This window comes from Phyllostomus discolor, chromosome 4, assembly GCF_004126475.2.
Source record: "Phyllostomus discolor isolate MPI-MPIP mPhyDis1 chromosome 4, mPhyDis1.pri.v3, whole genome shotgun sequence".
Taxonomy (NCBI): Eukaryota; Metazoa; Chordata; class Mammalia; order Chiroptera; family Phyllostomidae; genus Phyllostomus; species Phyllostomus discolor.
In genome coordinates, this window is record NC_040906.2 from 58,989,852 (window position 1) to 59,008,748 (window position 18,897).

At 35.2% G+C, this 18,897-nt stretch overlaps 1 protein-coding gene across 1 annotated transcript in view; it reads left to right on the plus strand.

The window, feature by feature from the left end:
* The first annotated feature begins 404 nt into the window (after positions 1–404).
* Positions 405–18,897, plus strand: part of KCNH7 (potassium voltage-gated channel subfamily H member 7) — a 480,501-nt gene continuing 462,008 nt past the window's right edge. The window contains 2 exon segments of the mRNA XM_036023387.1: positions 405–927; positions 2,593–2,823. Of these exon segments, the coding sequence (XP_035879280.1) occupies positions 852–927; positions 2,593–2,823 (307 nt within the window). The 5' untranslated portion in view covers positions 405–851.

Genomic DNA, 18,897 nt, shown 5'->3' on the forward strand with positions numbered 1-18,897 from the left:
AGAGTTTAGAAATAGTCTTCAATGAGGGACTGTTTTCCCACCTGTCCTTTCTTTACAGCTAAGGGTGTTTTAGCTATCTAGGCGTGAGAAGCTCAGCGATGGAGTTCTTGTCGGGAGGCCCTGGAGATCACCTTCCCAGAGTAGCTGTTTGTCACTGAGTTTTGGAGATTTCTTGGCTGGCTTCCGCAAAAGCACGCTTGAGTAATCCGAGCTGTGGCGGCGCCCAAACTCTAGGGATAAAGAGGACGCGCGCGCGCGCGCGCGCGCACACACACTCGCGTCCGTGTGTGTGTGTGTGTGTGTGTGTGTGTGTGTGTAGGGGAGAGGGCGGGGATAGAAACGTCAAGCCCTCCCTCCCTGCCTCCCCCCAGCCTCCTTTTCTTTCTCTACTCCTGCAACAGCCACACAAGTCTTCCATCCCCCATCGGCCATTCTTACAGCTGTGGGCAACCGCCCGACAGGTTAAGCCCATTTGCAGTGGGAAATTGGCGCTGTTCGGGGAAACAGAAACAGATCGATTGCCCTTGTGACTCTCTGCCCCCCTCCCCCCTCCCCACTGCTCCCCACTCCCTCCCTCCGCTGCCGCCTCCCTTCTCCCCGCCTCCTTTCTTCTCCCCACCCCCAAAACCTCTCACCCGCGGCAGTCGGGGAGGTGAGGGGAATGGATTGGACTCCGGTGGAGAAAGCGGGTGTGTAGAAGTGGTGCTAATGGAAAGAGATTTCTGGTTTCAAAAGAGGATGCTCTACCACAAAGAGCGGCTCGCGAGCTGGCCTGGGCTCTAGCAGAGGAGAGATCCCGGGAGAACTCCGGAGCTCGCGGGGAGCGCTCCTCGGAAAACACCGGGGTCAACATGCCTGTCCGCAGGGGGCATGTGGCACCACAAAACACATTTCTGGGGACCATCATACGGAAATTTGAAGGGCAAAGTAAGTTCATTTGTTCTTCTCTCTCCCTCGCTTTCAGCTTTGATAGTGCTCTAGGCGTCCGCCGCTGACAAGCGGAGACGGCAACTCCGGGCTCTGGCAAGTTAAGAGGCTGTGAAACCCAGCCAGGAGGTTCTAACGGCAGCGGGAGTGTTCTCTCTCTGATATTAATTTTGATTTACATTTTAGATTATGGTTTCCATTATAGGAGGCAACTTGATCCTTCTCTCCCACTGCTACCTTACCTGCTTTAATGTCCTACTCTTCTACTCCCTTAATGGGAACGTACTAGTATAACAAGGGCTTATATTTTGAGGCTGTTTTATTGCAGAGTTTTCGAAAGTCAGGAGCAGGGCAGAGAATACTATTGGAACTAGAGAATGTAAATGGTAACAGCGATGGAAATGGCTATGCAAACTATATATCATCCTGGTTAAATAGCAAGGCTTTGTCATGACAGGCATGCTTGCTAGCTGCTGGTTCATAGAAGCTAAACTTTGCTTTGAATCAATGCAAATCTACACCATGCAGAAAAATTTGAAAAAAGTATTATTTGACTCTTGTTGGTTCCTAATGTAAATTAGTATTCAAAAGAATATTTTTGTCCCTTTATTATCCCCTTCAATTTTCATCCAGAAAGTTAAAAATTGGAGTGCACTAAGTAAATCCCACAAAGACTGAATGCAGAAAAATTCAATATTCTCAGGTGAACTAACTATAAGGAATAAATGTTACATAAATGTGTTAATTTTAAACTCTATATTTGTTCATTGATATTTGACATTTTTTAAAACCACATTAACACACATTTGTGTTGTGTATTCTGCAGTTATTTTAGCACTGTCTTTCATCACATGAACTTGTGTGTAAAATAAACTTCTATATCTTGCTTTATACTCTATTTGGACATGGAAAATATAATTGGTGACCAAAAATTAATAAACCATTTTTAGGTATTAAAATACCTACAACTACATAAAATTTCAAGGTTTTCCCCAAGTAGAAATGGAAAGGTGTTAACATAATATTTACTGAGAATGTGGATGTTGTGTAAATATTTCTATCTTCTGGGAAATATATGTTGTAAAAAGTTGAACCTTTTCATTACTGAACTGAAAGTTAATGTGAAATACTTTCATTGGTAATAGTTTTGTTATTTTTAAAGAATATGATGTGTGTAGCATGCCTTAGAGGGATAGAGAAAGCCAAATGCAAGAATAATAACTACTTTAAGAAAGTTGCACTCTAAAGGTCAAGGTGTAAGTGAGAAATTGGACAGCTACATAATGTTTCACTGTTTTGGCTTTGAAAATATTTATCTTACAATTAGATGGTATTCTGGAAAGAAATATCAATGGGGCAGCTGATTGTTTGAATGTGCAGTGGAACCCCAGGGAGTTAGAGGGCTTGAGAACTAGGTTATTTGGGAAATTACATTCTCAAAATTTGAAGAGTAGTTCCTTAATACTTTTTTGTTAAAACTACTTAGGACCAATAATTTCACATTTAAGGTTGGAGTCTTTTTCTCTCCTTTTTAAAAGCCTGGTCAGTTAGCAATTTGGGAAGTAACTGCATTTCAGCTCTCCTATTATCCACCAAATTGTTTTAGTGTTTATGAAAATCTTGTGGAAGATTTTTAAAAGATACCTTACTATCTTCTTATTACAGATAAAAAATTTATCATTGCAAATGCCAGAGTGCAAAACTGTGCCATCATCTACTGCAACGATGGGTTCTGTGAGATGACTGGTTTCTCTAGGCCAGATGTCATGCAAAAGCCATGCACATGTGACTTCCTCCATGGGCCGGAGACCAAGAGGCATGATATTGCCCAAATTGCCCAGGCGTTGCTGGGGTCAGAGGAGAGGAAAGTGGAGGTCACCTACTATCACAAAAATGGTAAAGTTTACCTATTTAGGATTTCTTGTATTTGACTGCATTCACATGAAATTTTGACAACTGATACTGAAAGTTCATATGCAGAGAAGCCCCAAATATGCAGGTGTAGTTATACACTTTGCTTATAGTATTTTAGGATTCAAAAATAAGGATATTCTCATTAGTAGATTAGTAAGAGCAATTTCTTCTTTGAGAAAGTGTCCTCTGTACTCTTCAAAAGTGCAATAAGTTAATGTCTCTGAGGACAAAGTGCTGTAATTCTTACTCTCTCCCCTTTCTAAGGAATGATAAAAGGACCAGTAATTTACTGGTATTGTTGACATGCATTTGGTGGGAAAAAAATACAGAGTTTTATATAGTTGTTTAAACTCAAAAATACAAAGCAAAATCTTGTTAAAAACTATATCTGAAACTAAAACTATTAGATTATACATATTTCTTAGCTCTTCAGCTTTATTTGATAGGCAATGCCTCTTTTTTCTTTTGCTTCTTTTTATACAAGATTAAGAATCTTATATAAAAGATTTTTGTATGAGAACTTTTAAAATTGGTCTAGTAAACCTATGTGTATTCAAATAATAAGGGCTGTTTATATTCAAGATTTGTCCTAAAAACCAAAATGGATAAAGGGAACTATGATGCTGTGGAGTTATTAGTACTTATTTTTTTTAGCTGCAGCAAAACTGGCATCTTCAACTTAAGGTCAAACCTTAACTTCAAGGGCACTCTTCCTTCTTTCAAGCTTGCCATGGGACCATAAATATGTTAACATATAAAAGTCCTCAAAAATACACACTTAATGGACATGCATTTATTAAATGCACAATATATATGTATATAAAATTATACATAATGTATATTCAGATATACCCATTTTAAAGTATATACACTCCCCAATGTGCACACTTAATTATACTTGATAATGTAGGTATAAAGGTGAATGGATTAAAAATGCATATTATAGTTAGCTTTGTTGATATTGCATTAGCATTTATTTCACTGATAGAAATTAGTGAAGCAGAAGGATATCTAGTCAGCTTTTTAGGTAACTTAGGTTTTGAAATTGAATATATGAGTAATGTGTTATAGCCTGTATCATATAATTACTTGTCATTTGGTAAAATACAAACAACAAATTCTAACAGAGAAAAGTTTGAACTCTTCCTCTTCTAATCTCATAATTAAATATTTCATGACAGAAAAGGTACAATTCTTAATTATTGAAGTTCCCTTAATATCAATTTGAGTCGGTATGCACAACAAAGTATGATTGAAAAATAGGTTTGTATAATTTTAGATTAATCTGGAATGAAAACAATTATATGATTGTTAACCAACATAGAGATTGTTTTTAAAGTTCTCACTTTTCCCCCACTTTTCAATCTGTAGCACTGGCATACTAGAAATAGCCTAATTGCCCTGTTGCCTTGAAAACACTTCTTGGACTGAGGCGTTACCTAAATGCAAGTCATCTTCTTAGTGTGTGTGTATCTGATGCCAACAATTTGACTTTCGGCATAATTTGAATGTCTGATATTTTGTTTTATCTGAATACTTATCATGATGTTGACATAGTCTATACTGTGGTTTCTATGGGTCATACTGGCCCACCTTGGGTCATTATAGTTTATGGGACATTTTAGAATATTATCAACTTAGATGATTTAAGTATAAATGAATCTTGGACTGTCCAGATTACTTAGGTACTAACTATGTTTTTCATATAGTGTTTTCAAATATAAATTGTTCTTTATCAAGTGGAATAGTGCTTTTTGAAGCCTCATTTAACTTGAATAATGTGAGTGTGTGAAATAATCTCAGAATACCTTTAAAAAGCAACTTATCACAAAATTGAATGTAAAAATGTCTTCAGTGAAGATTTGGAATTTGACTAGTGCAAATCTTATTTTAGTGATTTTCTTGGTTATACAAATTGATACCTCCCTGTTTTACACAAAGACATTTATTTGGAAGTTTGTTTAGGTTTGGTTCAACGTTTGGTGATGATTTTGATTCTGTTGGTTTAATTTTGAAGTGTGATACAGTCTGCAAGGACTTGGGTAAATTTACAGTTAATGACAAATACTGTCTATTTTGCTTTCATTGATATGGGAAACATGAGGAGATCGGTCAGGAGTTTTCTTTTCTTTCCAAAGAAAAAGGTAAATTTGAATGACCTTTTTAGATTGTAAAGTCACAACCAGATTTATTGGCTCTGAATATAATCAACTTGTGTTTTTGCTACTAGTTCATATACCTTGAATAGAATCTTCAGAGGTGATTGGTTTTATTCACACAGCATCTGCAAAATCAGTCAGAGCTTGTGAAGTTTGAAAGCTTTGAAAGTCTTGCCTCTTAAAAACCCATCAGACACTCCAGATTTATAAAAGCAGGAAGGGACAAAATCAACATTTTCATTGATTTGTTTCTTGAAGTTTCCTTTATTCTTCATTACTGAGGTCATTTACTTTTGAGAGGTTCTTGGAGTCTGAAGAGTATGTACAGAAAATGCTTTCTTTACTTATTCTTTATTTAGCATTTCATAGGAATATGAATACTAATATAGTATGCATGATGAGCAAAGTAACAAAAAGTTTAGATACTCTCCACTTTTTTCATTCACTCATATTGGAGTAGCAAAAACATGAACATGGCATTATTTCTGAAGTGGCCAGAGGGTTTATAAGCAATGTAAACACTGTGGCCTATGTAATGAGTTCCCATTGATGCAGCGCACGGTGAGTTCTGTGATTACCATTGTGCAGCAACCCTTCCTACCATGCTGGTTTATGTGGTTTAACTGGGTACAGTAGGACTTGCTGTTTACCAGGATATCAATTTTTAAAAACCTAGTTATTTGTGATAAGAATATTTGACAGCCCTTCTTTTGAGGATTCTATTTTACAGCTTAAGTCATTATTGCATAAATCATTCTTGGCAGCTGTGAAATATTGCTTTAGGTAATAAAGATATAAATCTTTTGACATAAAACTCTAATTATACAAAACTATAATTATGGTGAGGCTTATATAAGGATGGGTATTTTAGTAGCATAGTATGTTCATTTTAAAAGTACCTTTTCAGGAATAGTGATTGAGAAATGGCAAACACTCGGTTATTAACAAACTTATCGCATAGAGGGGATGTTAATTATTAAAAAACAGAAGGAATAATTTAGTCATCCCTTAGTTTATTGCTCATTTAGTTTGCTGTGATTATCATGAATTAGAGTTAGCTAGTTAAGTGCTAAACAACGTCAGTAACATTTGGAGATGTGATTTTTACCTTAAATCATGTCCCAACTGTAAGCTTTTGTAAAATTAAAGTAAATTCTGCAAGAGAAATAAAGGTCTTAACTCAGTAAAAAAACAGGACTTGACATGCATTATTTTTAAAGGACTGAACATTTCTATATTTTTGCCATTACGCTATTAGACATAGTAAAATGGTAATTTTGTTAGCAAATCAGAAATATCCCTAACTTTGTGCTGCTGTTCATTTTATTTTTTTTAAAGAATTTATTTATTTATTTTTAGAGAGAGAGGAAGAGAAGGAGAAGCAGAGGGAGAGAAAACATCAATGTGTGGTTGCTTCTTGAGCACCCCCAATTGGGGCCTGGCCTGCAACCCAGGCATGTGCCCTGACTGGGAATTGAACCAGTGACCCTTTGGTTTGCAGGCCTGTGTTCAATCTACTGAGCGACATGAGCCAGGGCCTGTGCTACTTTTTAAAAACTAACAGATGAAACGGGGCTGAGGGAAGTCCATTTCTGATCCAAATAGGGACCACTTGCAGACAGGGCACCAGTCATGGTGGGATCAGTAACAAGTTTCAGAGGCAGCATTGGATTCAACTAAAGCAGAAAGTGGTGAATCAGTCTATCATCCCTAAGGATCATTAGGGAAGACTTTACAGAAACTGTCGTGTTGCTGTGAATAAAGGGGAAGATGCATACTAAGGATCACCTTCCTCTAAGGTAATGTTTTAGGCAATAGAGGCATAATAGGAGATACAAAGGAGGATACAAACTGATCTCTGCTTTTAGGATGTTTGTATTATAGAGTGATTCATGTTCATTTCTATCTTCTCCCCAAGATGTTTTTATGAGATTGTTTTTAAGGAAAAAAAGCATATATAGACCACAAATGAAGAAGCCTTTATGTAAATGGAAAACAGAATTAAGGGTTAATTACCACTCTTCCTCCATTTCCCCACCCTAATGTAAACTTGTTTATGTATATTTTCTGTCACCTTTTGTCATTTACATGTAATTATAACTTATTAAAGAGACAATGTAGTTTGCTTAAAATTTTAATAGCTCAAAATAAGTCATAATAGCTTTACATATTATGTGATATGTAAAATATTCAGCTGTTCTATTTGCCAAACTGTAGTAGAGGTACAGATGGTGGTTTTTAGAAAAAAATAGAAATATATTTTGTATGTAAATACTTGAAACAATGAAAAATGTTTGCAGAGAATATCTTGCCTAGAGTTTGTTTTGGTGTTCATTTAATTTTCTGTTTATATATTTCATGTCCTACTTGAGAGAATATTACTGTGACGTTACTATTAAAGTAACTTTCTATTACATACATGAAGTTACATACATAAAGTAACTTTCTATTATAATATTTTATGGACATTAACTATCATATATAACTCAAGCTCAATCAATTTTATTTGTTGCCAAAATCAGAATTCTCAAGAATTATTTCTCCTCACAATTTGAAAACTGTATTTCAGTATTGTCCCAAGTGAAAACAAAATGTTCTAAAACTGCGGGTAGGCTGTGTTCATCAGTCCTTTTTCACCACTCACCAGCACCATACCTCTAAGCAACTTTGGTGCTGAAAAGAAGCCCTGTTATCTGCCAGCTTGAGAGATAACTGCTCAGTTATTTTGACACCGGAGGGTCTTGAGAACAGGGTCAGTTTAGGGCTCTATGCACAGGCTAGATTTATTAGGAAGAACTGGTTTCTCTGGTTCCTATTGGCTTCTATTGTCTTTCAGTGTTGTTTTCATTTTACTTATTTATTTTGTTTTTGCTATAAAAATCACTAAATCAATTACTGTCGATCAGCAGCCAGGAGAGTCCTAGGATAATTGAGACAGGGAAGTAGCAGTTTGAGCATGGAATGTTAAGATAAAAACACTCATCTGGCCATCTAAACATGAACACTCCGGCTCATTTTCTATTTTTTCTCTACCTCTTTCCTAAACCAAATTGATTAGAAATTCCTTTCAGTCTTCACATCTGAAATATTTCCCAGTGCTACCCCCACTTCTCCAGTACTGCCAAGTACTCCAGTTGAAGCTCGGTGAATCTTTCTTCTGGAGTACTGAGTATAAAACTTTCCCTCCCTCTCCAATCCTTTTTTCGCAATGTCATCAGAGAACTCTCTATGAAACAAGAATCACATATCCTGGTGACTTACTGGAATAAGGCATCATTGTAAATGGATTTCAGGTATTAATTAATGAATATAACAATACTATTCTTATATTCTTATAGTCTTATTTTCCTTATTACATGAGAACAATGCTGAAACCCAGAGAAACTGAACAATTTCCAAATGACACCCACAGAGTCCATAAAATGTTGAAGCCTGAGTCTTTAACAACTTTGATGTATTTGCTGCTCAATATACTTATGTCTTCACTTGGCTTAAAAATCTATCTTAATTCATTAAAACTGTCAGGATAATGTTTTAGACCTTTTAGTAGGATGCTTGGTGCCCTTCACAGTTTAATTTACTTGGATTTCAAGTAGGGTATGTTTAAAAGAACCAGCTAGATCCCAGCTCGGGCAATAGCTAAGTGAACTTGACTAAGTTTGCCTTTATGGTGCCTCCATTTTCTCTTCTGGTATATATTTGGAAAATAATATCTACTTTGATAGGCTGAGTGAACATGTTGTATACAGTAAACTACACAGCATTATTGCTGGCATGTTTGCTATCCCATAATATGTGTTTAATCAATATCAATCAATTGAATATCTTTTCAACTCCATTTCTCCTGAAAATTTTATGTTTCAATAATACTTGACTGCTCACAATTTCTTAAATGAGCCAAGCACTTTTATGTCACCAAGTCTTTGTTTATCCTTCAGAAGTTTTCCTTTGTCTATAATAGGCAGTACAAAGAATCCATGAATGGATTTCTTTTTCCTCAGCTTCTGACTCAAAAGAAACATTATCTTCCTCCCCAAAACAGGTCAAAAGACATCTGTATGAAGTCCTTCCTGATCGCCCTATTGCCTGCTCCAGAACATTGATTAACATACCTCTGTGTCTCTGTAACACTTGGTTCTCCACTCCAGTGCAGCACCTGGAGTGTTTTATGTGTCATTACATATTGTCCTAGAAAATGTCATCTGTATTTTTTAACCCATCTGAAAAACATGCCAAGTCTTTTTAATTTTTATGCTCAGAAAAGAACCTGGTATGAAGTGCATGCCCAAGTAGATCTCACACAAAGAATAAAGAGAGGGTGAGAAATGATACCATAGAATTGAAAAAACAAGAAACAGATGGAGATCAAGAGATCCTGAGGAAAGTGAGTTGCCAGAAAAGAGTGATGTTTTGATTTTTCTTACTTCCTTTAGAACACTTCTAAAATGTTCTTAAGAACAATTTTCCCCTTAATTTTTTAATGGACATATTCCTTTGCTTAATAAGCTAAGGTATTAAATCATCTTCATAGCTTATAACTATACAAATAGCTAGAAAATATTTAATAAAGAGGTAGGGAGAAGTTATTAACCAGAAATCATTAACCAGTTTCCCAAGTGTCACTCAATCCCCACCAAATCAGAATGACTCTCACTAGTGTCTCCAACAATCTCTACGTGATAGCCAATTTCAAAGTTTTCTTCTGTTCTCTGAATTCATTGCTGTGTCTGACACTCTGCTTACTACACAAATTACACTGTATTGGCATTCTATATCTAGTACAGGATTTTATCCCTCAGTGTTTTTTTGAAAATTCTTCATTGACAATGAAGCTGATTTCAGGGTCAATCAATAATGAGTGTTGGATCTAAAACTATTATTGTCAAATGAATGTTTACTTTCTATATACTGTGCTGTCTGCATTTAGTAGAAGTACTGAATCACCAAGAAACAATAGAGTCAGGCAGCAGCAGGACACTAATCATCACAGAGGAAATCTGTCCTGTTACTGAACAATTAAGAAGGTCAAATTGCCACTTGTCACAGGTAGGTTATGAGAAAATTGAGTACCAAGCTCCTATCATCATGACTGAACATTTTATATCTTCCTCTTGTTCCTTTAATTCGTATGAAATATTTAATTAAGAATATCAAAGTACTCTTTCTGTGGACAGCTCAAATCCTGGCTGAGGCAACTCCTGTGCCCTGTTCTCATTTAAAGTAAGTTTGCACCTTTACAAATTCTCCTTTTCGTGCTTTCTGCTGTTTTGTAACTGTCTCACACTACTTTTTACTTTGAAAATGGGTAGAACAAGCCTTGGCTGGTGCTTAGTGGGTAAGAATTAGAGAGAAAGAGATATGACTGTGGGTGCATTTATGCCTTTGGTTGGCTCAGTTTGTAAAATAATCTCAAACTAGACTGTGTGAGGCAGGGCCTGGCAAAGCTGCCTGAACCACACTGCTTTTGTTTGCCTCCATTTTCCTCCAGGATGATCAGTTAGAAGACATGTTATAGCAGGTGGAATTTCACCATCGTTGGTTTTATTGATTATTTTCCTGGTTATTTTTTTCTAATTTCTTAAGGTACCTTAGGAGTGTTTCTACTTGTTGTGGTTTTGTTTGTTTTGATAGCATATTAATTCTTGCATGTTGTTTGAAATACTGGTTTTGAGAAATACATATGTGCATTGGTTTAAGGCAACTAATAATGGTTGTGGCTTCTTTTACTGACTATTGACCTTTATGCTCAAAACACCCTCTTTATTCTATTCAGTAAAATCTGTATTAATGATCCATGATAATGGGCTTGATGAGAGAGTTTAAAATATAAAATTAATAGTGGTTTTATAACCAGTTTCTCATATATCAAGTTAAAAATTAAAATATAGGATAAGATAAATAAGCTATTTTATATGTTAAAAGGAAATAAACATTTATTTATGTTAGAAAACACTACATATTGAAATCACATTCTTAAGGTCTTTGAATATACTAATTAAAATCACATCAATTTAAGAAACTTAATGTTAGAGATAATCAACATTATATATTATGTGAATAATTTTTTAATCAAGTTCCTATTTACTTCTCTTAGCAAAATTAGTTAAAATTTCTTTAGTTTTGCTAAAAGTTTCAATATACACTGTCCATTTTCTTAAATACTGTTAAGCAGTTGATCTTTAGCAATACATTTATTTAGGTCTTTAATGCACATAGATGTATTAATTGCTATGGTCATATTTCATAGACCATAGCCCTCTACCCAATTTAGATCTTCTCCCAAAATACCAATATTAATGAAGTTAAAATTCTGTAACTTACTCTTTATATGTTGCTTTATCAGACTTTTATGACAGCTTTGGGAGTATATATTATCCAATTAATATTATAAATTAAATTGAAGTTCAAAGAAATTAAGTACTGATGATCACAGAGCAAGTTTTAAAATCTAGACTTGTCCATGCTTGCAAACTTTTATTGCCCATTTTATTGCCTCACATAATACACCTTTTAAGCCTCATCCTACCCCATCCTATATGTCCTAATTCTAGTTCTTAATCATAGATTTATGGATTACTTGATGCATGAATCTGATTAATTCACACCAATGGGTAAATGAAGTGAGCTCTATCCTAGGAATTTTGCATTTTAAAAAGAACTCTATCATTCAAAATGAATGTCTGTCTTGCAGGATATTTGATTTCAGTAGAGAGGACAGCTAGCACGTGCTTGCTTGTAATCTTTGCATAATTATTAATGGCACTCTTTTTTACTCTTAAAAGTGTCCCTGTTTTAGACTGTAAATTACATGGTCACTTTATAGCTGGGGGATATTTTTAGTGAAGGGCCTCTCAGCTGCTCTTTGTGTAGTCATTATCCAGGAATTCCAGAGGAAAATTCATGTAGTAGTGTGATTCAGTAGCAGAAGCTCTATTGTGTTATTAGCCTCTCCTTTTCCCACAAATAAGTTTTATTTCCTGGGAAAATTATGTGATGTGACCAAATTCACCACTTGTATTTAAAAAAAGAAATCATGAATTTATTGGTGCGATGAGTCTCTGGTTTATTTTTTTAAAAGCCCTATAGTTTCTTCACCTGGGGCCACATGTCAGACAAGCTCCCCTGCTGCATACCCTACTGCCTGTGTCCCTCAGCACCTCCTCGAGGCTGCCAGCTTCTCCTTCCCACATCTTCTCTGAATCCCTCAGGCAAACTTATCCGCGTTTCCTACATTTCTTCCTCTCATCAGAGCACTGAAGACATTATCTTGTAATAATTTGTTTCTATGTCTATTTCTTGAGCTCTTGGAAGGGACTTATTAAGACATTTATATTTAAAAAAGAGAGGAACTGTGAAGAGAGTGAAAAATAAAAGAACCTGGGAATATACCTGTTTACCAATGGGAATGTCAGGTGGCAGGTTCTAGAGAGTTTCCCCCATCCATTCATTCAATTTCCTGTGCCAGTCATTTTGCTATGTATGAGAATTATAAAATTAAGAGCTTACATTATTTATTAATTTATAACTTGATAACTTGCTGCAATTTATTCTAATGCTTAATAACTTGTGGCTCTTTCTAAAAAGACATGACAACTAATCACTCTTATTTAGTTAGACCAAAAGGAGTAAGGTGAATGTTCTGGATAATCTGGAATGATCCTTAATGCCTAAACAGTTGGCTGATTCTGATGGAGCATCCACAGGTCAATTAATAAAATGTGTACATGTTCTTACAATAATATGTGCAAGTTTGCAAGACATTTCAGCCCTCCCTGAAAACCCTTAATTGAATACACACGATAAAGTACATATAAAACCTTGAAATTATTCTGATGTATTTTCTCGCTATCTCCATACACTAAAAACAACCTCATACTGACACTGGTTTGCAACACATTTCATTATTTTTTCCCAAACCCAGAGTCATAGGTTGAGATTGTCAAGTCTAGATAGTATCATCAGACACTTCCTCAGTCACATCCTAATACAGGATTTCATCATCTCCACAAGGACGTCATATCTTATTCTCTCTCCTAGTGATTTTAACTCCACTGTCAATAAATAGGACAATACAAAGAATAACTTTTAAAAAACTATAATCTTAACCTGAGAGATAGCCACTGTTAAATTATGGCATATATTCTTGTCTATAATTTTTCTAACCAATACACACATGCACACTTATTTTTTACAATATCAGAATAACACTAGATCTAGTAAATTGTAGCCTGTTTTTCTCACTGAGAAATTTATCATAAACATGTATATGATTTAATGATTACATAACATTTAACACATGGAAAGCCTGAAATTATTTTAATATTCACAAAGGATTACATTAAAGGAAATACATCTTATTATTAAACACTTTATTTTTTCAACTTTCACAATTGTAAAATATTCAAAGAACCTGTACATCCATCTTGCACACTTGCACTAATTCTTTCTTTAGTGTATAGCTAAAAGTATAATGCTGGGTAAAAACAGTATGTATATCTTAAAAATCTTTGGTACCTCTTGTCAAATTAAACTCCAAAAGAGAGTGCACTCAATTGCACATTTATGGTTTATAGTTAAACTTAGCATTCCTTTTAATTTTTCTTGAGCCCATAAAATAACCTTTTTGTCTGATTACTAAATTTAATTCATAACCTTTACTGAAAGCTCATGTAGAAATATATAGGATCAATTTATTTCTTTTTAAAAGAAAAAGTTACTTTGAAATGCCAAAACTAGGAAATGATGGGAATCTCCTGAGTAGCTGAATGTCTGAACTGGATGCCCTAGTCCACATGAGGGGACTTCTTCCAAAAAAACACTTTACACTGGCATTTTCATTTCAGTAATTGCTTAACAATTTTTTAAGCTCAGACTCAGAAACTAGTTACAATTTTTGACTTCTAGCAGTATCGTGTGAACTTTTCTCCTTTGTATTTGGGATAAGTTGGATCTTATTATTTTTAGTACCTTTTTCTACGTAGACTACTAGTGCAACTCTTGATTAGTAAAAACATTTTTATTGGTAGTTTGCATCTGAATATATATATATTCACATAAACATACTTAAATTTTATTTGTTTTCTTAGATTCAAAGTGATAAGCATGGAAGGTAATAAACTCATAACTACAATAAACATTTGCCTAGGAGACCATGTACCAAAAATGAAATGTACTTATTAAGAATAAATAGCATTAAATGCTCAAAATTATAAAATAATTTCAAGGAAACATGTAAGTTACAGAAACTCATAACAGTATTAGATAAACCACTAGCTGTATCCTAATATAATACTTCCTAAATGACCACAGGGAAGGATCATTTCTTCCTAGGCTACCTTACTTAAGCAAGACATGAGGAACACACGTAATCTGATATTTCTAGCTGTGACTCAATTCTCCAGTCTTCCCTCCAGGTGTTCTTTATAATGAACGCCACCTAACCAAGGCTCAGTAGGATTTATGAATTCCCAAATTGCTATTCTCATAATTCGTTCCCCGAATGAAGGACACAAAAAAATGCCTCTAATGACATGCAGCCTCAACTGTCCTATTAATTGGCTTCTATTCAGTTCTCACTCCAAAGCTGCAGAACTTTTTTCTTTGCAGTTCACAATTCTAGAGGGAGCAAAAGGTATTTTACCGAAATTTCATACCCACCAACATTTATTATTTTATATGTATTCATGACAATGTGATTATAGTGTGAGTTATATAACATTCTGTTTTAATCATTGACTCCCTAGAGGATTCCAGTAACTTCAATTCTGAGTTTTCCCCTGGAGAATACTTCATTTAAAAGAGATCTCGTAGTCTTTTTTTCATTGATGTAAACTTTTTGAAAACATGAGAGATACTAATTATGCTTTCTAAATATTTACAAGTTTTATAATAATATTTTTAATTTTGTTCAATAGTATAAAATAAATCTTGAATGTTTGGTTGAGCTACAACTCAGCTACAGAAATGAAAATTAATCGCAAGTATAAAAGAATAGGCAAGAGTATTTTTTAAGTGCTTTTTCTTTTGGCATTTAAAAAATTATAAAACATTATTTTTTTAGAGAGAAGTCTTAGAAATTTTTATTAGAATACCTGAGGTTGCAGAATTAAAAAAATATAAACTACTTACTTGCATATTGGAACACATGGAAAAGACAAACAAAACAGATCTCACACATTTATTTTCATTCCAGCAGAAAATGATATGTGCTACCATGTGTTAAAGACCACAAGAATCATGGAATAAAAAAACAGAAAACTATTAAAAATAATAACATTATAATATAATCAGGTAGGACCACCTTACTACCAATCTAATTATTGCAGATTTGGAATAATTGACCCCTCTCCATTCCCACCCCTAATTTAATCATAACTGACATGAAACATCAGACCCTGGAAAGGAGTTCTCTGTTTATTTTTATTTACATTTGAAAGCAGTGTTTTGTTCGTGAGTTTAAAGATTGAACTTGTTGAATTATTTTTCTCTGACAACTTATATGTTATTCTATAACTAGATGAATTAAATACAGAGTGTGGTTGAGCATTTTAAGTAATATTGATAACAACTATCATTTACTGAACACATACAATATGCTAGTACTCTTCTAAAATCTCACTTATCCCAACCTCACACCATCCTATGAAGTAGGTACTTGATTGTTTCCACTTTGGCAAATTGAAAAGACAAAGTCAATAAACTTTCTGCAGGCCACACCAAATACAACAGTATATGAGAAAGCTCTGATTTCAGTGCAGATTGTCCTCCCTCAGAGCCTTTGCTCTCCGAACCCTGCCAGTGCCACCTCAGCACACCTCCTGCACATGCAGCATCCCTGTTACACACAGTGAACACACATGTACAACCAAGCCCCCTCTTGGCAGAAAGCTATGAGTGGTTTTTGGATTGTAGGAATTTAAATGTTTAAATTTGGAGGCTTTGAATCTTTTCTCTTAAATGCAATTAAACAAATACCTGCCTTTGGAGTTTTAGAAGCAAGTTAAATTCATCTCTGTTTTCCCAGTGCTTATTCCAATGCCTTGCAAAAAGTAGCTGTTCAAACTGACAGTAACCAGAGGGGAGGGGATAATGGAGGAAAAGGGGAAGGGTCGTCAAGGAACATGTATAAAGGGACACATGAACAAAGCCAAAGGAGGGGCAAGGATCAAGGGTAGGAGCTGGGATGGGTGGGGCCGTTGGTAGTGGGAAGGGGATTGGAGACAACTGTACTTAATAAAAATAATTCAAAAAATAGCTTCTTTAAATAAATTAATAAATTAAAACATAAGGCAAATTCTGATTCTGTCAGATACTTCTTCAGTAAAGTAGGAGTCATTTCTTGCCTGTTTGGCGGGGATGATAAAGAGGAAGCAACAGCACAGTGGCTAGGTCATAGACTCTGGACTCAGGCTGCTTGGGTCATAACCCAGAACACATGCACTGTGTGATCTGCAAGTTACTCAGCTACCCTCAGCTTCATCATCAGTGAAGTGGAGGCTATGATAACAATTGAATCTAATAGGTTTTACAAAACCTAATGTGTCTATATTGTGAAAGCTCTTACAACTCTTCCCAGTACCCAGTAAGTACAATATATGTTAATGAGTAAACATTATGAAAAGAAAAATGTGAAAATGATTTGGGGTTAAAAATATATATTAAGGATATGCTCACTGAGTGTTGTGCTTAAAAGAAAATTTGGAGCTGCATGTGTGACAATAAAAATATATATCAAATTTTGACATCAGTAAGTAAAAAAAAAACCAATTTGCTTGCATTTCTTGGAAATTTAAAATGTGAAATCCCAGAACTTGTCCTGTAGATTATAATCTCAATCAAATTCTATATAATTGAATTAGTTTTAGATCTATTTTGAATGCTGCAACTTGTTTCTGGTGTTGTTCTAAAAATACCAGTATTCTGGGTAAATGGGCCTTTACAATTTTCTTTGCACAGCTATCTTTTAGCTACATCACAACCAATTCCAGTAACATTATCCCCAGAACCAGTGTGTTTTGGGAAAGTTTCTCAAGTTACAATGAAGCATAAGCTCAGTCCACCACTCCTCCCCCGGGATTTAGTGGGAATCAAGATAAAGCTTATTTAAAAAGCAAAGAAGTGGGATTAATTGAAATATACTGATTTGGAGAAATATGTAGGTAAAAATACAAAAATATAGGAACCATAGCTAAGGTGACCATATACTTTGTTATTCAAAGCAGAATTCTTTTAAAGTGAAGGGGAAGTTATTAATAATTATACTAGGAGAATAGGATGAATTCAGGACTGTCAGGTGTCCAACCTTTTGGCATCCCTGGGTCACACTGGAAAAAGAGTTGTCTGGGGCCACACAGTAAATACACAAACATTAATGAAAACTGATGAACAATAAAAAGGTTTTCAGTAAATTTATCCTTTTTTTTTGGGCCCCATTCATAGCCATCCTGGCCACATGTGGCCTATGGGCCATCAGTTGGACACCCTGGCAGACAAACTGGATGTACAAACACTGAATACAACGTATACTTGCACTGTGTTTGAGGTTTTTAGAAGGTCTACCATACTATGTTACAGGATTTTCATGAACATTTTTTTAGCCTCCTGAAACTGGTAAGTTTGAAAATGTAGCTACTCATTCTTGTGATGCCTAAAAGCTTACTAGGTAGACAAAGACAGTATCTTGCTTTCCAGAGAAATAAGTCAGTATTCCCCTAAAGAACACTGCACCTGCTGACCTCTTTGCTATAAGACTACAAATTAATCTCTCTATGAATGCCACATTGAAAGTTCTTAGTAAAGGAATTAACTCAACCTCATTAACACCAAGTCAAGGGTACTTTTAACCTGAAAGTAAACTGATTAACTTCTGCTGCTTTGTGAACCACAGTAAATCATGAGAACAGAATGGACTAAAGGTGAGAGAAGGAGTTTATTGTTGAATGCCAACAGTCCTTTATAACATATATTTTATTCCTAAAGATCCCATAAAGGATCTTTGTATTAACATCTGTTAATGCATGGGTTTGCACTGGGTGTTGTGCAGCCATCTTTTCCCAGTTTATGACTATTAGGCCTTAGTCATTTGTGTTACTCTATTTGTAATCCTGTGATAAATTAGCCTCCTTTGTATATAGAATTTGTTGTCTAATGGTTGTATGTTAAGTAGAAGGAACAATCCCAGAAAAGTTGGGGCAGAAAAGTTGGGACAGGAAGCATTAAAGCAGAAAGTTGCCAACATTCTAATTTAAAATCTTTAATTAATTAATAAGATCTGCAATACAAAGTAACTTATAATTTCTAATTAGTTTAAATGGATATTGATTTCTCCCAACTTAAAAAAATGCAATTATTTTTTAAAATCAGGACTTCTGGTCAAGTTGGCAGCATAGATAAACACAGTTGCCTCCTTGCACAACCACATCAAAATTACAACTCAACTACAGAGCAACCATCATGCACCATGTCAGAACTCAAGCTGAATACAAGTCCTACAAGTGCAGAATTAAAGAAGAAACTGACTGTGGAATTAAAGAAACCATATCGAGACATAGGAGGGGTAGAGACATGAAATGGGCTGGTTCCACACCCATGTATGGTGTATAAAAATCAGGAAGAATATCTCATAAGCAACAGGATCCAGCCCCATATGAGGGCTCCCCAGCTCATATCAGTGTCAGGGTTCCAGTGTCAGGAAGGTAAGTCTCTAAAACTTCTGGCTGTCAAAATCAGAGAGTATTGAGGCTGTGGAAGACTGAAACTGCTGGAGTCTCAGGAAGTTCAGCTTTAAAGTGCCTATGCACAAACCTACGGGCCTACTTGGACTCACTCCTTCTGAGCTCCAGCACTAGGGCATCAGCTTGAAAGGCATCAGAGACATACAAAGAGGAACTGAATTGTC